We start from the raw sequence: 18,680 nt of genomic DNA, 5'->3' as shown, positions 1-18,680 counted from the left end.
CTGTCCTCTCCTTCTCAAAGTATGAAAGGCTGAAGCAGCACCACTGAAACCTGTTAAAGTGCTGATGCTTTCACTTAAAATTTACCCTACACTCAAGCTCTGAAGTACAGCAGAGCCTTTCATTCAGGCTGTCACTTGTCTGTCACCAACTCTGTCTGCCTGAACCTGACTTCTCTGTGCAGAAGTCAGAGCTGGCACGTTGGTGATGCAGCTTGTCAGATGTCTTTGGGAAAATCATGGCAGGTTTTTGCTTGGGTGTGATTTTGCCTTTGGTGTGCCAACTTCTGTGGTAGTATTTCAGAAGGAAGCAGTGATGGATCACTGTGATTTTTCTAACTGGTGTGGATGCTCTTCACTCAGGTACTTCATGAAGTACCCAATACTCAAGAAGGGGAGGAAACCAAAAGAAATATGTTGGTTGTAGAAAATGTTGTTTTCCAAAACAAACTCAATGAAGCATGAGCAACACGGAAAAGATGATTAGAAACATGGTTTTTCTGTTTTGAAAGTATTTTCCAGCTGAAACAGGCTGCCCAGACAGGTTGTGGATGCCCCGTCCCTGAAGGTGTTCAGGGCCAGGTTGGATGGGGCCCTGGGCAGCCTGGTCTGGCATGAAATGGGGAGGTTGGTGGCCCTGCCTGTGGTGGTGTGGTTGGAGATTCATGATCCTTGAGGTCCCTTCCAACTCTGGCCATTCTGTGATTCTTTTTACCTTTGAAACAATCACTGGAGAAAATTCAGTTGTTGCAAGGTTAATATTTCCAAACATGAGCTTAGAAACCTAAAATGTGAAGTTTTCTGGCTTCAGTTGTTGGAATCTACATTTACTTAATAAAAAATTCATAATAAAGCATCCCACTGTTTAAGTTACCAAAGTTCCCTTCTGCTTGTTTTGATAGGCAGAATAGTAATAGCTGCAAATAAAGTGACTCTGTATTATGGTGTCTCTTTCCTATCCAGAGTGTGGCTCTGTACATACTTGGTGATGAGAGTGCTGTATCTAATGAAGCTTCCCCGTATTTGTACAAAATTACTTCAGGTAATGAAGCTTTAATGCCATTGCACTGTCTCCTGGTGCCTTGTTTGTTATGTGCTGTCCTTTTACTTGGAAAACAAGGGGATAACCCGGCCTTATCTTCTTTAGGGCAACAAAAGCAACAAGTGGAGCTGGATGACAATCGGTATGTTTTTCAATCCCATGTTAAATTCTGAATATTTGCCTTTCTGTGAAGCTTTTGATTAGGTTTTATTGGCTTCTCCTTTATTTTCCATTATTTTACAGATGCTGTTTTGGACACAGTACATCTATTTCCAGCCTCGCCGAGAAGCTAATTATTTGGTTGACTAATATTGGTATAAGCAACTTTTATCTTTGTGTGAGGTGGTAACAGCTGTAAAGAAGTATCAGAATTGCATAGTATGAGAAGCATTTTATCAAGTTGTGATTAAGTTTGGTTTTTTTTTCGTGCTTGCTAACTTAAAGGTTTCACCTTAAGAGATCTGGAGACTCTCCCCTTTGGTGTGGCTCTTCCTATCAGAGATGCAATATATTACTGCCGAGAGCAGCCTGCTTCAGACTGGCCAGAGGCAGTTTGTGTCTTGATTGGGCGCCAGGATCTGTCCAAACAGGCTTGTGAAGGCAACCTACTGAAGAGTAAATCTGTGAGTATGGGCACAAATGGATTTCGTGATGCTGAATGTTGGACACAGCACCCTGTGCAGAAGCTCTTCCACCATCTGCTGATGCTCGGGCAGTGTAGGTTAATGGGGCATGGAAGGTGCAGAGTTCAAGACTGAAGGCAATATGGAATTTACATGCATGTGAGAGCTTCAGTATAAAAACCAGCATCTGTCCCAGGAAGACTACGTACACAGCTGTGCAAATTCAGTAAAACAGATTTTAGACTTCATTGAAGTTTAGTACTCAAAAGTTTTGCCTACAGAGCAATTTGATTGTAAGTCTTCCTCTCCAACATCTTTTGGTACTGCCTTTTTGGTACTCTATCTAGAAACTCTGCCATTGTAACATTGGCCCAGGGAGAAGGAAGCAGGACTAATAACTGTTTACATGAGTAGGATAAGGGGGAATGGTTTTAAACTGAGACAGGGGAGGTTTAGGTTGGATATTAAGAGGAAGTTTTTCCACACAGAGGGTGGTGAGGCACTGGCACAGGTTGCCCAAGGAGGCTGTGGATGCCCCATCCCTGCAGGCATTCAAGGCCAGGCTGGATGTGGCTCTGGGCAGCCTGGGCTGCTGGTTGGTGACCTGCACACAGCAGGGGGTTGGAACTGGATGAGCACTGTGCTCCTTTGCAACCCAGGCCATTCTATGACTTCTCAGTCCATCTACTTCTGGAGTTGGCATAGCTGGGGTTTCCTTTTTCACTGGAACATCTGCATTGTTTTCTGAAGTACAGTTTTCATATCTTTTTTTTTTTTTTTTTTTTTTAGGAAGGGCTTAGTTATTTTCATCCTGAAGAAAACTGATTAAAAAGGTGTCTTTTTTCTTTTGAACATCATCTTCTGGTGGTGGGAAATAGTGGCATCTCTTGGAGTTAGAGCTCTCTGAAGTGTCTTTTGTTGAGGACACTGAAATCTAAAACTATGTGAAAGCTGACTGATGGTTTGTGTGAATAATAGCTGAGACTGTGACTTTTTTCCACAAGTCAGGAAAAGGGTTTTGTATTCTCAGGTACATCTTGGTCAATGTAATTTTAACTGTCTTAGCTTTGGAAGTGATGTTAAAATTACTTGGATTTTTTAACAGGGACATCTGATTACATTTCAGAAAAGTGAAATGTTTTTCTTAGTCGTGTAGAATAAAAACAAAACTATATATTCAAATCTGATGTGGCACCATTAATTAAGAAAGCATTTAATTTTCTGCTGGTTAACTTTTCCTAACTCTTAACAGTGCTGAATCGTAAAACGATGATGAGTCTGATTTTATCACTCTACAACAATGCCTCGAATATATTTTACCTTAAAAGGATAGTGATTTTCAAACACCAAATTGTTTGTCATTTCTCAGGAGGGCAGGGTGGAGTTTCCTGTTTCAAAACGGACGCTGGCTTTATGGGTGGTGCAGTTATGTATTGAGATTTAGCGCATATTTATCAGAAGAAATTAGTTTTCATTCATCAGCTGTTAATCTGCCTGCACTCCTGGTGTTGTGTGCCTTAGGACAGCCTATGTTAGATCTAGTTTTGATCTGGTTTTTTTTCTAGTTTTAGATTTGATGCTTTCTGATAGTTGGCAACACTTGTGCCCTACTGAAAATGACTTCTGTTCTCTTGCAGTCTGTGGGCCCAGTGCTGTCCTCTGATAGTCCATCTGGAGCTGAGGCGGAGGAGGATGAGGATGGCATGCACAACATGAATGATGAGGTCATGTCACTAATATGGAGCAAGGATTTGAGAGTGCAGGAAGTACGCAGGCTCCTTCAGAGTGCCCGTCCTGTACGTGTCAATGTAGTGCAGATGCCAGAAGCCAGTGACCATGATTTCATAGAAGAAAAAGAAAACCGGTAAAGATTCTGTTTCTAGCAGGCTTTCCCTTAGGTGAAAAATGGTTATTCTTGACTTTGTGTCTTATCAAACAGCGTGGTGTATTTCAGTCTGAACACAACAGTGAAGTAGGCAGACCTGAACGAAGGACACAACAGAAGAGTTGTGTTTTGTAACTCAAGTGTTGAAGTTCAATATGCATCAAAGCTTGGTTTGGACAGCTGTTAGGCTTGCAGCAGCACATGGGGAAGTCTATTAGTTTGAACCCCACAGGGCATTTAGGGTTAGAAAATTAAATGTTAAAGTATATTAAATATACTTTGTGGAGGAGAGTGAATAAAGCATAGTTCATCTCCTCCATAAAACTGGAGAGCCCTTTATTCTGTTCTAAGCAAGTTTTAAGTCAGGGGATCTAGTTCTACAGAAAGCAAGGTCACTGCTTCATCCCTCTCTTGAAAGCTCCTACTGGAGCTACTGTTTGCCTGTTCAGTCACCTCCCTGTTCTGCTTCTTTATTCAGTTGTTTTAGAGGTCTTAACAGTGTTGTCTTTGAAAAAATAAAATAAAAAAGGGGGGGAAAAAAAACCAAAACTTCAGAGCATTTTTAACGTGCAAAACACTCTGTAGAATTAGAAAACTAAAGGAATGCATCAGATTTTATTGTCTGACCTAACAAGCTGAGTAATCTAACAAGTCTAGAAAGTGTTTCCAGAGTAAATCATAGAGAACTGTGGTCAGTATTCCTGGAAGTACACTATTAATTCTGTACACTGTTATTACTAGATGTGATCACTAGTCATAGCAAGATCACACGGCAATTAACTTTGTTTTGCTTTCTCCTTTCACCTCACTTCTGATATGCAATTAAATTGTGGTGTGAGTATAACTAGCACCTAGCTTAAAGTGAGAAACAGGCAAATTTCAGCATCATATCAGTTGAAGTGTATCTTTGCGATTAACCTTGAAGGACTGAAGACTTTGGTTTTTTAAGTTAGACCTACGTAAAAAAGAAGGGAGGGGAACCTAATACTGTCTGAATCAGAAAGAAAAAAAAGAAGCTGACTGTCCAGTGCCTGTTGTGTAGTCTCACTTTATTGGAACACATTAAGCAATGGGTTTTGTTCTGGTCTCCTTAACAGGTTGTTACAGCTGTGCCAACGAACCATGGCACTGCCTGTTGGGCGAGGAATGTTTACTTTGTTCTCCTATCATCCTATTCCAGCAGAACAGCTGCCCATTCCTAAGCTGAATCTAACTGGTATGTTGCTCAGTGTTTTCTTCTGAAGAAATTCAGTATTGAAACAGAACGTGATGGAGTTTCTTAGTTTTTACCCCATTGTTTTTTGAACCTCTTGCAATCTTACAGCACCTTCAGTGTCTTTTTTCCACACTGTAAGTGGGCTTTGGGAAGAAATAGCACTTTCTGTTTTGAGTCTGCTGCTTACTAGTATTTTCTCCTGGGATGGTCAAGACCAACATTATTTTCTAGTGCAGACATCAGGCACATTCTAACAGGCAGAGAATAGTGCAGTTGCTCGAGGATGTGTAGCTGCTCAGTGTTGTGGTCATACAGAGAGCAGATACTGCAGGTCCTCATTGCTTTTGATCTAGTGTACTGTGCTCATCATCTGCTGTGCCTGAAGATATCTAAGATTGTCTTTAAATCAGAAGCTTGACTTTCATGCTGTCAGTGTTCACTTGGCAAGCTACTGAAATTCAGAGCAGTTTCTGGAGGGGTTTGGATTCACCTAATTGCTATCAACGATTTCAATTTCACGGGCAGGCCGTGCTCCTCCTAGGAACTCTACGGTTGATCTGAACAGTGGGAATATCGACGTGCCTCCTAACATGGCTTGCTGGGCTAGCTTTCACAATGGAGTGGCTGCTGGGCTGAAGATAGCACCTGCTTCACGGATAGATTCTTCTTGGATTATCTATAACAAGCCTAAGAATGCTGAACAAGCAAATGAATATGCTGGCTTCCTCATGGCTCTGGGTCTCAGTGGACATCTCACTAAGCTTGCCACGCTCAATATACATGACTACTTAACAAAGGTGAGGCATTCTTTCATAAGCAGCCGAGAGAAATGCTTCTGAGACGTGATTTCTGTAAACAAAACAGGCTTTAAAAAAGAAAGTGGCATATTTGAGAACTGAAATTGAAGTTTCCTGGTGCAGGCAAAAATCAGAACTGCTTTGTTAATGTTAGGTTTTGTTCTTAAAACATCCTGTATGTTGGGAGTACAAGGAAGTGAATATCTACATTATAACCATGTTTAGCAGTTCATAGTGTAAGAATTTTTATTTAGGTTGAAATTTGCTTCTATAGCAAGATCATAAACTTGGGAAATGCAGTTACATCCATAACAGCTAGCATTCATTTTCCTGAGGAGCTGCCTGCAAAGCTTTAGCAGCTGTGTATGTTGGAGAACGTGAGACCTGTCTTTGATACTGGGGCAGGCACCTTTCTTTTCTGAATGTACCTACTTTTCTTTGTTGCTGATATGGTTCCTTTCTCAGGGCCATGAGATGACAAGTATCGGGCTGTTGCTTGGTGTTTCTGCTGCCAAGCTGGGCACGATGGATATGGCCATTACACGGCTTCTGAGTATCCACATACCTGCCCTGCTACCACCAACTTCAACAGAGCTGGATGTCCCCCACAACGTGCAGGTGGCTGCTGTGATAGGAATAGGCCTTGTCTATCAGGGCACTGCACACAGGCACACAGCTGAGGTTCTGCTGGCTGAAATAGGTGGGTGCTAATATTGGAAAAACAAGGTGATGGCTGGGAGAGTCATAACATCTGTGTGATTTCCACAGTGCATCAGGGATCTGAATGTGTTGAGAGATTCTAATTACACCTCTGCCACTGCAACAGGCACCTCACATTTCCCAAACCTCATCTTTTGCTTTCAAAGGAGCAGAAGTTCTTGTGAACTGTGTTTGTAGAGTAGAGAATACTCAAAGAATTTAGCAGATGAAATGCGGAATCGTTGGTGCCGGAGCTAAATCCTTACTGCGTCTGGAAACTTTGAGTAGGACTGGTCTGGGGCTTCTGGGGTTGCTAGCTGTAAAAGGTAGAGGGACTTAGTAGAAGGATTGCCTTCATTTCATATTCCTGTTAAACCAGATGTTGTAGATTCCTGCAGAAATTCTGATCTGGTGCTTCCCAAGATGCCTGTTATTTCTCATGTCTGTCCATGAGGTAGCTGTGTCACCATAGGCACCATGTTGAGGCACTGGATGGGAAAAACACTTGTCTCTTGCAAGGGCAGGCTTTTTGACTTGTTAGGTTGGTGGAAGCACAGTTGTCATCTCAGAAATTCTTCTGTTCCCAATTTTGTGGCTCAAGGTTTTCATTTGAGTGCTGACTCTGAGCAGTGGATCTCTGCTCTGAATTGTCCTCGTTCTGTGTAAGTCTGATTTTATTTCTAACAGTAAAGTTCTTGTTCATGTCTGTGTAACCTCAGTTAAGAGGCTGCAGTTCACTAAATAGAGAATGGGATACATTTTAAGATGAAATTACATCTGCACATACCAAATTACCAGAAACAGCCTTTCAGAAAGCGGCGGCTTTCGAACTCTGCTGACAGTGTTTGCGTAGGCTCAGCAATCTTCAGAGTATGTGTAATTGTGTGGTGTTATTTTCAGGACGTCCACCTGGACCAGAAATGGAGTACTGCACAGACAGGGAGTCCTATTCACTGGCTTCTGGACTAGCTTTGGGCATGGTGTGCTTGGGAGTAAGTGCTGCTTTTCATTTCAGCTGCGATTAGTAGAAGAATCGTTGTATATTGGGGCAGGGCTAATGAGAATTATTTCATCATCAAACCCTCCCTTGGCCAAATTTTTTTTTTTGTCATATAAGGAAACATTTGACTGTTATTTCATTTCTTCTCTTCTTTAGCATGGCAGTAATCTGATAGGTATGTCAGATCTCAACGTTCCTGAGCAGCTTTACCAGTACATGGTTGGGGGTCACAGGCGGTTCCAAGCAGGAATGCACAGGGAGAAGCACAAGTCTCCCAGTTACCAAATTAAGGTATGCATTGATGTTCTTTTCTCGTTTGAGGGGAAAGCAATATTAGCTCAGAAGTCTACAGAAGTCTGTATCTCGATGAATGAAGTGACCTTGAATCTTTACTCGCATCACCTCTTCTAGTCAATTAGTGTACACGTGTGCGCTTGTGTTTTCACAGGAAGGAGACACAATAAATGTGGATGTTACTTGTCCAGGAGCCACGCTTGCCTTTGCTATGATCTACCTAAAGACAAATAACAGGTATTAACCTTGGAGTTACTCAAGCACTTTGCTGTAGCTTGTGATAGGGGTTTAAGCTGCCATAATGTTGGCTTTGCCCCGTGTGGCTCACTCAGGTTTTTGTGTTGCTGTAGTACAATCTGGAAATCCTGTTCCTTTACTGTGCTCTGCAGATCCATTGCTGATTGGCTTCAAGCACCAGATACCATGTACTTACTGGACTTTGTAAAACCAGAGTTCCTTTTATTGAGAGTAAGATTTTTGTTTTATTTCTCAGTCTTTTTACTGATGGTAAACATCCATCTTTTTAATAAACTCCATATGCCTGTCATGCAGAACCCTTTCTACAGAGAGCTGCTCTTTTACTTGTCAGCTAGAATCATACCTTCAAAAAGTCTCTGCTTGCTTCTTACACTAAGCTAGAGAGACAGAATTTGGTGAGAAACAGTTGAAGAATACGTCTCAAATAAGAGTAAATTAAACATTTAAGTGATCATTTTGTACCTTTTCCCAAATTAATTTTCAATGTTGAAAAACAGTTAAGCTTCGGCATCTGTGGGAGCAGTAATGTGCTTTCTTGTCACTTTACCAGCTAAAGTTACAGACTCCCCAAGGGCTTATTCTGTGGCTCTTTATTCTCCAAGCAGAATTTTAATCACAATAAAACAAAAGCTGTTTTGCCATTTCTAATATGAAAGCTAAGAAACAGCAATGGAGCTCCTAATGGAGGGCTGCATTTCTAGATGCATGTAATATGTTAAAAACTAACATTGATGTATTTTTTCTTACCTTTTGGCTTTGTCGCTTTCTTAGACCTTGGCTCGGTGCCTGATTTTGTGGGATGACATCATGCCCAGCACTGAATGGGTTGATAGCAACGTGCCTCAAGTAGGTATTTCTGCTTCCTGATTTTACACCTTGCTGACTTGTGCAGGTGAACATTTCCTCAGTTACATGAGCTGTGCAGTAAAGCATGTGTTAATCTGCTGCATTTCCTTAACATGGGAGACGTGATTTGATTTAGGAGAGACTATGGGCTGAGCTAACAGTTAGCACTGCTCACTTATCACACTGAGGCCAGAGAAGAGGGGCAGAAAAGATGACTGTAACAGACACAGATTGCATCATGAGAATTTCTGTTATATTGTAAGGAAATGGTGTTTGCAGGGGGAGTGGTCAGATATTAGAAGGAAAGCCCAGAACCTCTGGCTTTGAGATCATTCAGAGTGGAATTTGATGAGATAACCTGAGCAAATCTGGTCTGTCTTTGAAGATGGCTTTTCTTTGTGCATGGGCTTGGACCAAAGACTGCTGGACTTCCCATCCTCTGAGACGTCTGGTGTTTTTGGCCCAATGTGTCATCAGAGCACATTTTAAGTTTGTTGGTGTGACAGAGATGATGGTTATGCAGGATTCTTCGACTGTTCTTTGACTGTTATGGGAGCCCTTCGACTGTTATGGGCTTGCATCCCATTTAGCATTATGGGATGGAATTCTTCATGGCAATGATGCTGGAGGGGGAAAGGAGTTAAACTTTCCTCCACAATGACCAAACAAACTGGGTGCAAAACTCTTCTCCAGGAGGATCAACTATATTCCAGGATATGTTGTGTGGAATTTTTAAGAGCAAATTAGATAATATCTCTCAGAAATAGAGGGTGGAGATGGATTCCCTGGCCTCACAAGGTCTCATCCTGTTCTGCTTTCTCTGATATTTAGGAACATAGAACACTATCACACTTCTGACATAATAATGCCATTGTTTTAGAAATACTGTTTAGAAAACTGTTTTAGCAATAGCATGTCAAAGAAAAGCTAACTTTTGTGTTCCTTTGAAACAGACCTTTTTCGTATCACATGAACCCTTGATGGCTGGAGGGCTTAGAGAGGTTTCCCTCTATTCATTTTTCTCTGGTGCTTTTTTATAGATCATAAGAGAGAACAGTATACCTCTTCATGCAACAGAGCTTCCTTCATCAGAAGACCTGAGTTTAGAAACACTGATGTAAGTAACTTGTAAAAGATGAGATTGCAGATAAAAGAATATTTTACAAAGCCCAGTTCTGCTTCTGAAAAAAAAATGCAGCTGAACTTTTAAAGACATGTTAGGCTCAAACAAGTCTTTCCCTTGGTATTTGGGGAATTTATTCTGTTTTCTGTAATGGAGAGGATCTGTTTTTTTTTTTTTCTATTATCTTTTATTATAAGAGCTTGTGATGCATACTCAGGTTAATAAAAAAGAGGAGTGCTTAGTCAATTCCTGTCTGTGTTGTTTATTAGGCAAGCTCATGTCTACATCATTGCTGGGGCATGTTTGTCACTTGGCTTTCGATTTGCTGGCTCAGAAAATAAGGCAGCATTTAACTGCTTGGTAAGAGGTTGGATTTTTTTTCACCTTGAACCCGTGGAGCTATAGCTTATCCTGTGCATCTCTATTCAGTATGCATTTCTTTCCTTTCCAGGACAAATATGCAACAGATTTCCTGAAAAGTTTGTCAGCACCAACAGCTTCTATAGTGAGTTCTTCCAAGTTTTCTCCCTACTTTGATTACCCTCACTGAAACTTTAATGCAAGCAGAACCATCCCTTTCTCTTGTATGTAGTACAGACTTACAGAATGTAGCAGGGTTGTGAATCATTGTTAAGGACTTTACTGTTTCTCCACTCTCCCTCTTTCTGTGGAATGTGGTTTTCAAACTCTGGGGTAGACAGCAGCCTAGTAGACAGATCAGAAGTGTGCATTTGACCGCAGAAGTGTAATGACACCTTCCCTGTTGTACACAAAGATAGGTCACTATAATCTCGAAACGTGCCTGAGCGTCTTGCTGCTGTCTCTTGCGATGGTGGTGGCTGGCTCTGGAAACTTGAAAGTTCTTCAGCTTTGCCGTTTCATGCACAAGAAGACCGGCGGAGAGATGAACTACGGCTTCCATCTGGCTCACCACATGGCTCTGGGGCTTCTCTTTCTGGGAGGAGGAAGGTAACTTGCCATTTCCTAAGGCTGTTTTTTTTTGTTTTCCACCTTTTCTGCAAAAGCAGGAGCAATGTGTGATTTACTTTCTTTTTTTTAATGGGAACATACTTGTAAATTCCTTCTCTGCACTTTGTTACTGTCCTTCCCTCTTGCAGGAGGCCAAAACATGTTGAATGTCTGGTAGTGGCATGTATTTGTTAGCACTAAAGCTAATAGATAATGTGTTTTCAACAGGTATTCACTGAGCACTTCAAATTCTTCCATTGCTGCTCTCCTTTGTGCTCTATACCCTCACTTCCCTGTTCACAGCACAGACAATAGGTAAGAGTTTGCATAGTTCTTGTTTTTTAAAGTTTAAATTTCCTTAACTCTCAGGCTAAATAATCTCCTTATAACTGAGGTTATATAGAGAAATCCTCTAGAATGTTTATATAGGCACCTCATGGCTAATTTTGTGCAGGTTCTTCCCCTGCAGAAATGTAAAAAGCAGAAGTAGTAAGATGGCTCTGATCATTGATCTGTGAGGAAATGCAAACAGGTGTCCTGAGGCCTCTGCTTGTGCTACTATGACTTGTGTGTTCCAGCTTGCTCAGCAAAAAGAGTCATGCAAAATCTGTCCATTAATGATTCTTAATCAGTTCTAATTAAAATCCATGGAGTCCTGTCTTGTTAGCTGAAGCATGCCATGTTAAGGAAGTCTTGGAAACCTGCTGAATTACTCCAAATTTCACTTTGCTTCAGTTGACAGCTGTATGCAGTTACTGAGCTGTGTGCAGTTTAATATTTGGGATTTTTCTGTGCCTGTACTGCATGTCTTGAGTTTCCTTTCCCCACACACAGGTATCATCTTCAGGCTTTGCGCCACTTGTATGTGCTGGCAGCAGATCCAAGGCTCTTGATACCCGTTGATGTGGACTCAAACACTCCTTGTTATGCACTGATAGAGGTTACATTCAAGGTAAAGAGTAAAGGTGTTTGAGGAGGTGTGGGAGGCAACTGAAAACTCTGATACACCAAAGCTGTGCTATTTTCATTGTTGTGGCCTGCAGTCTTGGGTTTGTTTTCAAGTTGTGGTGGAGATAAGCCTGATTCTTTAGGCAAATAATTGAAGGGCTGCGTTCAGCCCACTCACATGTTACGTATGCTTTGATGACACGTAGAGAGGAGAATACAGAACAAATAAAAAGCACCACAAAGTCTTCAAGTGTGTAATAACTGACCCAGAGTCATGCTTCTTGTCTTTCTAAAAAGAAAACTTCCAAAGACATAGAGGTGGTTGGAGCTGTTTCTGGGTTTAACAGCTGCCTTCTAATTCTGCTGAAACTGGCAACTTGGTGTCTCTTTACACGATGTGCCTTCTGGGGAAGAATGCTTTCTGCACTGTTTATTCTCATGTAGATTAATGTGAGATGGGTGGTGCTTGAGAAGGACCTAAAGAAGGGGCTGCTGAGATTTCGGGGGAGAAGTTTTGCAGTGCAGGTCCTTTGTGGGTCTGGCAAAGATGCTGACGTTCATTGCTGTGGAAGGATAGTCCTGTCCATACTATCACTTCCTTCTCAAGCTTTTGGATTTCAGCTGTGTGCCTCCTGTGTGGTGATGCTTCCTTGAGAATATCTCTCTAGTTCAGGCTTATGTCTTGTAATGTTAAAGGCAGTGCTAAGCTATGTATCTGTATGTATGTATTTACTCAGAGTTCAGCAACAGAAACTGATTGACCTCTGCAACTGTGTTGTGAGAAGCACATTTTCTTTCTTTTCACATGAAAGTGAGCTTTAGTAATTTGTGAATCCTGATGGCATTTTGAAGGGCACGCAGTGGTATGCAGAAACCACCGAGGAAATGATGGCACCCACACTTCTTCCAGAGCTTCACTTACTGAAGCAGGTAAAAGAAGTCTGTGTTTAATGGGGAACGTGATCACCTGGGTTTTGTGCTGCCCATGGTGCAGGAGCAGTTGAAGTTTCTTTGATCCAGTGTCCAACACTAGCCAAGTTCTGAACAATGCTGTCCTGTAGCAGTGGCTCTGAGGACAGTTGTCACTATGAAGTGCACATGCTGTCTCGTGGCACGTGCTTCTCTTTGGTCTTGGCTGTCACACTTTCAAGATCTGATGTAGCAGGGATTTCCCTGTGCCAAAAGCTGCATGCAGGGGAGACAAAGCTAAGCCCTCCTTCATGTTTTCAGAGTGGGTAGCATGATAAAAGGTTGTTTCCCCTTGTAAGGGCAGAGGGAGCTTTAGGCTTATGTAGAAGACTCTAACTTTTACATTTCTGGTTATACTTAATAATAAAAATGCTTAAATCAACAGATCAGAGTGAAGGGACCACGGTACTGGGAGCTTCTAATAGATCTAAGCAACGAAACAAATCATCTCAAGTAAGTATTATTTGTAGTGCTTCAATGAATAATAACCTTGTAGTGTTTTTTCAAAATAAAATATAAAAAAAAAAGCCAACAAACTCCATACTTGTAACACCTACGGTTTGCAAAGCAGTCTGGTTTTGATCAGTTTGCTGTTGTGCATTTGACAGTGCTTTAAAGTGAAGAAAGAAACTGCGTAGTTGGTTTCACCTGTCGATGAGAATAATTCATGCAAAAACAGGTCAGGGGAAAACCTGATAGTAAAAACCACAGATATTGGTAGCGGGATTTTAGCAGCACCAGAAACCATCTGAATCTCATGGTTTTAGTTTAGTTTTGAGTTGTAGTGATGTCATGTTTCCCAGGCTGTTGATACAGTAATTAGCCAGCAGTTACCGCTTTGTGAAATACAATTTCTCTGATGTTACGTGAGGTATACAATGCTTACTGCATTTTTAACTCTCCATTGGGCAACTGTGAAAAACAGAGATCTTACCGGAATCACAGTATCTGTGAGTAAAATCGTTCTCTCTTAGTGCTTCTGGCAGCCTACAGTGTTACTTGTCTCCATGAGTAGTGTAAAAGGAGCCAGCTGCATCTTTCAGCAGCAGCATAGTTGTTCCAGTTACATGAAATGCCACCATTGAGATTAAGTTAGGCATTACAATGCTGTGGCTGTTTGTCCTTGCCTTTAGTGATAACAGACAGAGCTGATGCAGAGTGCAGAGTCCTCCAGATCAGCAGACACATCCTGAGTCATCTGCTGCACCCACCAGAGCTGGCACAGCACAGCTTGTCCTTCTGCACAGGCTGCTCACACTTCAGTGCTTGTTGGCCTCAAAAGAGCCTGTCAGAACTGCCACAGCATGAAGCAGCACGGGTGGCTGAGGCTCGCTGCCTTTTGGCTCTGTCTGCTCTCTGGGACTCCAGATGCTTTGACTCTGCCACCTCTTGTCACAGCACCAGTTACACTGTCTTGTCCCAGCCCTTTCAAATGTCAGGGACCTGGCCGACATTGTTTTGAAGGTAAAAACATATGTGAAAAATCTTTTTTCCTGCCCTAGTAGAAGATGCTGCTGTGATGTTATGCTAAGTAGTTAATTTCAATATGGAGAACTTAGTTGTTTTAGAGGTGCCAGTGCCTACACTCTGAATCATGTAAACATGCTGCTGCTTTGCAACTTTTTTAAGTCTTGTAATTTTTGAACTGCTACATGCTTTTATTTGTAGGTTTGGGCAGGGGTGGGGAGGAATGGTTGTGTTGGGTCTTTTCTGTTTACTTTACATTGAGGGAAGACTTGCCCAGAATCACAGCATGCTTTTAAAGCTGTGGCTGCCAGCTTGCGTGGTTTTCCTTGGTGCTGGACAAAAACTTGCTTCAGGAAGTTACATTCCTTGTGTTAGCAGGGCTTACCCTGTTTTCGTCACCATTGCCTGCCTCCACATCACCATTTAATAGCAGCCTGCCCTTGAAGATACCAACATTTCTATGTTTATGCAAGCTTAAGTAATCAAGGCAAAGCATAAGTCTGGGGATATTACATATGAGCTGTGCAGCTCATGTTGATTTTGCAGGTCAGCCTCATTGTGTGCGTCTGCCAATGTAAAGTAAGCACTGCTGTTGTTATTGCAGATCAATTCTTTCAAAGGGTGGCGTCTTATATGTGAAGCTGAGAGCTGGGCAGCTCTCCTACAAGGAGGATCCCATGGGCTGGCGCAGTTTCTCAGCACAGACCATCACTCATGGAAATGAAGCTCGGTCATTCAAGGTATCACTGCCTTACTGGTTCTTGTGCAGACAGCGTGGCAAATAGAGGTGGAAGCTGGTAAAACTTTGTTTAAAAAGAGATCTGGCTGTAAAGTAATGTCACGTAAGAGGAGTGTCCAAGGACAAGCTGTGAGGAACTGACAGTGCCACCCCTGGAAAGACAAAGGGAAGCAGAGCAGGTTTGGGCTGTGTTATTTCTAGCAGGTAGCACTGCCACCAGGTTACGGGTACTGAAGTCATTTGTTTTGCTTGAGAGAGAAGGAGTCTGGTGGCTTTCCTAAGGCATGCAGGGAACTTAGGCCAATAGCTGCAATGCAAACGTGTGTTTAACACAAATATCAAACAGATCCTGCCCTTGATGTGCTTCTCATAGGTTGCAGCGTTCTCACTTATGTACTGGGGAAGGAAAAGATGGGTATAAATCACTATTTCATTTGTGTGATGAAACCAAAAAGCTCGTTTTAAGAGTGTATTTTAATTTATTTTGTAGCCAGAAGATATTTCTGCTTTTACATCTGATCCTGCTCTGTTATTGTTTGCTGAGTATTTTTGCAAACCAACCGTGAACATGGGCCAGGTATGATGTGTACATGTGAACTGTGCTTCCTTTTTCATGAGTCAAAGGTGGAAAAGTGGAAAAGAAATCAGTTAAGATGTGAGGAACGAAATTCAGTCCTTTGGGAGTTTTCTGAGGGATGCTTTTAGTGCGAAATAGCACTAACTCTTCAGTTGTTCATGCAACCTCAGAGTTGGTTAAGCTACAAAATACACCAATGGTTGTGCTGTGTTCATTGCAGAATGCACTGACCAAATCCTGAGAGTCCTGTGCAGTGTCCTGCAGCGTTTAGGTGGAGTCACTGCAGAAGAGGGCTCTGTATTTCTCTGCACAAAGTCACCTAAGGGAGCAAGTAAAATACAGCTGTGTCACACCCCGTGTTAATAATCATGAGAAGGAAAGCAAGCTGCTCGGCGTTGCCCGGCTATCATCAATTTGTGGAACATCAGTGGATGGGTTGACTTGTGGAAGGAAATTGGAGCAGTGTGCACTTTGTAAAATGTGTGTTTTATCAGAAACAGGAGATGCTGGATTTTTTCTCTTCCATTCTCTATGAGTGCGTTACCCAAGAAAAACCAGAGATGCTGCCCACGTACATAGCAATAGATCAGGTGAAGTAAATACTGTGTTTATTGTAACTGTTTTCTTTAAACTGTGCTTTGGCAGAAGAATGTGCATTGCATACACTCCTATGGAAATAAAGAATGGGGGATACATTGGTGAGCTTATAGGAAGAGTGGTGATTTTAAAAGCAAATTGGAAAATAGTGTAAGGCTGTAAAAACTGTAATTACACAATGAGGTTAACTGATGGCTAAAAGGGGATCCTGTTGGAGAGAGGAGTTTTTAAGGTTCCTTTTCTTTCTTTGTTGAGTTCCTGTTCTCACAGTTGCTTTGTGTTTCCCTCTGCTAGGCTGTGAGGAGATTGGAAAGAGGAGAAATGTCTGAGACATTTGAGCTGGGGCAGATAAAGCTGGTGCTAGAATTCTTCAATTCTAGATGTCACCAGGGGAGGATGAGCAGGAATCCAAACAGAGGACTCTTCATGAACTCTGAATTTCTGCCTGTGATGAAGTGCACTATTGATAAAGCTCTGGATCAGTGGCTTCAAGGTATGGAGAACTGACTTTAAACCTACAGCTGTGGTCACGATGCAGTGTTATCCTCATCTTGCTGATTTAGGTTGACTTTTGCTTAAAAGCACTGGAAAAATGGTAACTGAAGAGAATGTATTTTAGCCTTAGGATCATATATTGCTTAGCTGAGACAAAAAGGATGGGTTTTACAATTGAAGGGAATTCTTCAGCAGTGTAGTTTACACAGAGGTCTGAAGTCTTGCTCATGTGTGACTGCTGCTTTCATAGCTTGCCTACCAGCTTACTGCTTAGACCTTCTTCAATGTGGTACTGGAAGTCTTTCAGGGAAAGACTGGGTTAATGCACTCTGTTTGACTGATAGAGTGCAATCAATGAGCTCCAGCTACTGCCCTCGAAATAGTTGCTCTTTTTCTGAGGCTTTAATCTCTCAAATATTAACACCAAAAATACAAATGCTGGAGTGTTCTCTGACCACCTAATGATACTGCAATTGGAAAGTCTCCAGAAATGATTGTGAGGTACTCCCTGTTAGCAGGAAACTAGTAATATGGTGTTTGTACTATTGATTTTTTTTTGTTCTGCTTGAGTACTTCTGTGTTTGCATGTGCATGAATGTTATCTCCTCGTGTATGGTTGTGGTGCCAAAACTGAAGGTTGGTCGCCCCATCTGAGTTTTCTTAGTGTGTAGTGCATTCGGAGTGAAGCATCCACTGAATTAAGTGTGATAGTTGTAGTGTGTGGGAGGTTTTAATAACTCTGAAGATTTTATGCTATGTTAGGGAAAATTTCTCTAATCTTGTGTTAAGATAATTATCTAGAGCAAGAGTGGGGGATGAGCACAGCAGAAAGCAAGGTGTAGGGTAATGTAACAGAAGGACGGAGGTTTTTAAAGAAAACCCTTAGCCCACCTCCTATGGGGAGATGGAGACTTTTCAGCAGGCTCTTCCTGGTGATACACTGTGATGTCTCACCTTTTCTTCCATCTTCACATGCTCCCTAAATTTCATCAGTGTGTCTCATGCATTGCAGCTGGAGGAGATGTCTGCCTGCGTTCCTACTTAAGCAGGCAGCTTAAAGATGAATCCCAGCAGAACATGCTGGCATGCTTCCTTGTTTACCACTCAGTCCCATTGCCTGGTCAGCTGGCAGCTGGAGGCCTGGAAGGTAAGGCTGGAGCACATGCTGAATTTGGGTGGATGCGTGCATTTGAGTTTGATCTGGTATGCTGGACTAAGTGCATCCTTCTCCATTACGTGGCTGTGCTTCTCTGAAAGCCATTAACATCAATTTTTATTCTTTGTTAATTGCCTTGGATCTGGGCACAGGAGTTGATGCAGGACTAGAGCAGCCAGCATTATCCACTATGGATGTCTTGGCTTTCTCCAGACCTGCAGGAAATGAGATCCTCACAGGCAGCAGAACTAGATGAGGAGGCCTATGGCAGGAGTAAGCATTCCTTTCTTTAGGCTAGCCCTATCTTAAGTGTCCTTCAATCTTTCCTGTAAGTACCCAGTCACAGTGTTAGCATTCCCTTTGGGGTTTCCAGTGGCATTCTGATTGGAGATCCAGAGACAGAGATGTCTGAAGACACAGAAGGCTTAAAATTCTGCTACAAGGACTTGCTTTTTAACAGGCGTTACAGCAAAATTGGTGGTGTGTGTCCAGAAATTCTCCCTGAACACTGACACTTTCCTCTCTTGATAGTTCCATTCCTGTGCAAGTGTTACACCAGTATGTGATTGCTTTCTTGCTTTCTGTCATCTCTCCAGGAATCACCAACTTCTCCGAGATGCTTTTGAAGTTCAAGCAGTGGAATGTGCTGGTTCGTGCATTACTAAGGCTTGCTCCTGTGTTGCTTAAAAATCCCCAGTCCATGGTGCTGTAGTGTTCTGGCATGGAAGTCCACGTTGTGCTCATTTTACATGAGGTTACTGAGCGACAGAGCCAGTGTTGTTCCATGCTGTTCAAAAACTTCCAGGTAAAAATGTACTTTCTTTTGGAACTTCACAAACAACAAACTTCAGTCTTGCCCCTTGTGATAACTGTGACCAACAGTATAAACTGTTAGGAGAATAAGAAATGGTGTAAAAGTGAACAAATAATAAATTTACTTTCATAACTAAAGATTGTTTTCAAGTACATACTTTGTGCTGAGT

The 18,680-nt window shown here is 42.0% G+C and overlaps 1 protein-coding gene across 1 annotated transcript in view; it reads left to right on the top strand.

Moving 5' to 3' along the window:
• ANAPC1 (anaphase promoting complex subunit 1) overlaps window positions 1–18,409 on the top strand; it is a gene marked incomplete at both ends in the record, with an annotated part of 33,711 nt that extends 15,302 nt beyond the window's left edge. Inside the window, 27 exons of the mRNA XM_079550791.1 lie at window positions 961–1,039; window positions 1,145–1,181; window positions 1,283–1,353; window positions 1,484–1,662; window positions 3,300–3,526; window positions 4,645–4,763; window positions 5,289–5,560; window positions 6,026–6,260; window positions 7,160–7,251; window positions 7,416–7,550; window positions 7,708–7,790; window positions 7,943–8,021; window positions 8,583–8,657; window positions 9,698–9,774; window positions 10,050–10,140; window positions 10,232–10,285; window positions 10,556–10,749; window positions 10,978–11,064; window positions 11,584–11,701; window positions 12,550–12,627; window positions 13,052–13,119; window positions 14,738–14,873; window positions 15,363–15,449; window positions 15,944–16,039; window positions 16,341–16,539; window positions 17,554–17,688; window positions 18,294–18,409. Of these exons, the coding sequence (XP_079406917.1) occupies window positions 961–1,039; window positions 1,145–1,181; window positions 1,283–1,353; window positions 1,484–1,662; window positions 3,300–3,526; window positions 4,645–4,763; window positions 5,289–5,560; window positions 6,026–6,260; window positions 7,160–7,251; window positions 7,416–7,550; window positions 7,708–7,790; window positions 7,943–8,021; window positions 8,583–8,657; window positions 9,698–9,774; window positions 10,050–10,140; window positions 10,232–10,285; window positions 10,556–10,749; window positions 10,978–11,064; window positions 11,584–11,701; window positions 12,550–12,627; window positions 13,052–13,119; window positions 14,738–14,873; window positions 15,363–15,449; window positions 15,944–16,039; window positions 16,341–16,539; window positions 17,554–17,688; window positions 18,294–18,409 (3,219 nt within the window). The remainder of the gene's footprint in view (window positions 1–960; window positions 1,040–1,144; window positions 1,182–1,282; window positions 1,354–1,483; window positions 1,663–3,299; window positions 3,527–4,644; window positions 4,764–5,288; window positions 5,561–6,025; window positions 6,261–7,159; window positions 7,252–7,415; window positions 7,551–7,707; window positions 7,791–7,942; window positions 8,022–8,582; window positions 8,658–9,697; window positions 9,775–10,049; window positions 10,141–10,231; window positions 10,286–10,555; window positions 10,750–10,977; window positions 11,065–11,583; window positions 11,702–12,549; window positions 12,628–13,051; window positions 13,120–14,737; window positions 14,874–15,362; window positions 15,450–15,943; window positions 16,040–16,340; window positions 16,540–17,553; window positions 17,689–18,293) is intronic.
• Window positions 18,410–18,680: the final 271 nt, after the last annotated feature.

Source organism: Tetrao urogallus, assembly GCF_951394365.1.
Source record: "Tetrao urogallus genome assembly, chromosome: 2".
NCBI lineage: Eukaryota > Metazoa > Chordata > Aves > Galliformes > Phasianidae > Tetrao > Tetrao urogallus.
The sequence above is the reverse complement of the archived record's forward strand: the minus strand, read 5'-3'. Positions and strand labels throughout refer to the sequence as shown.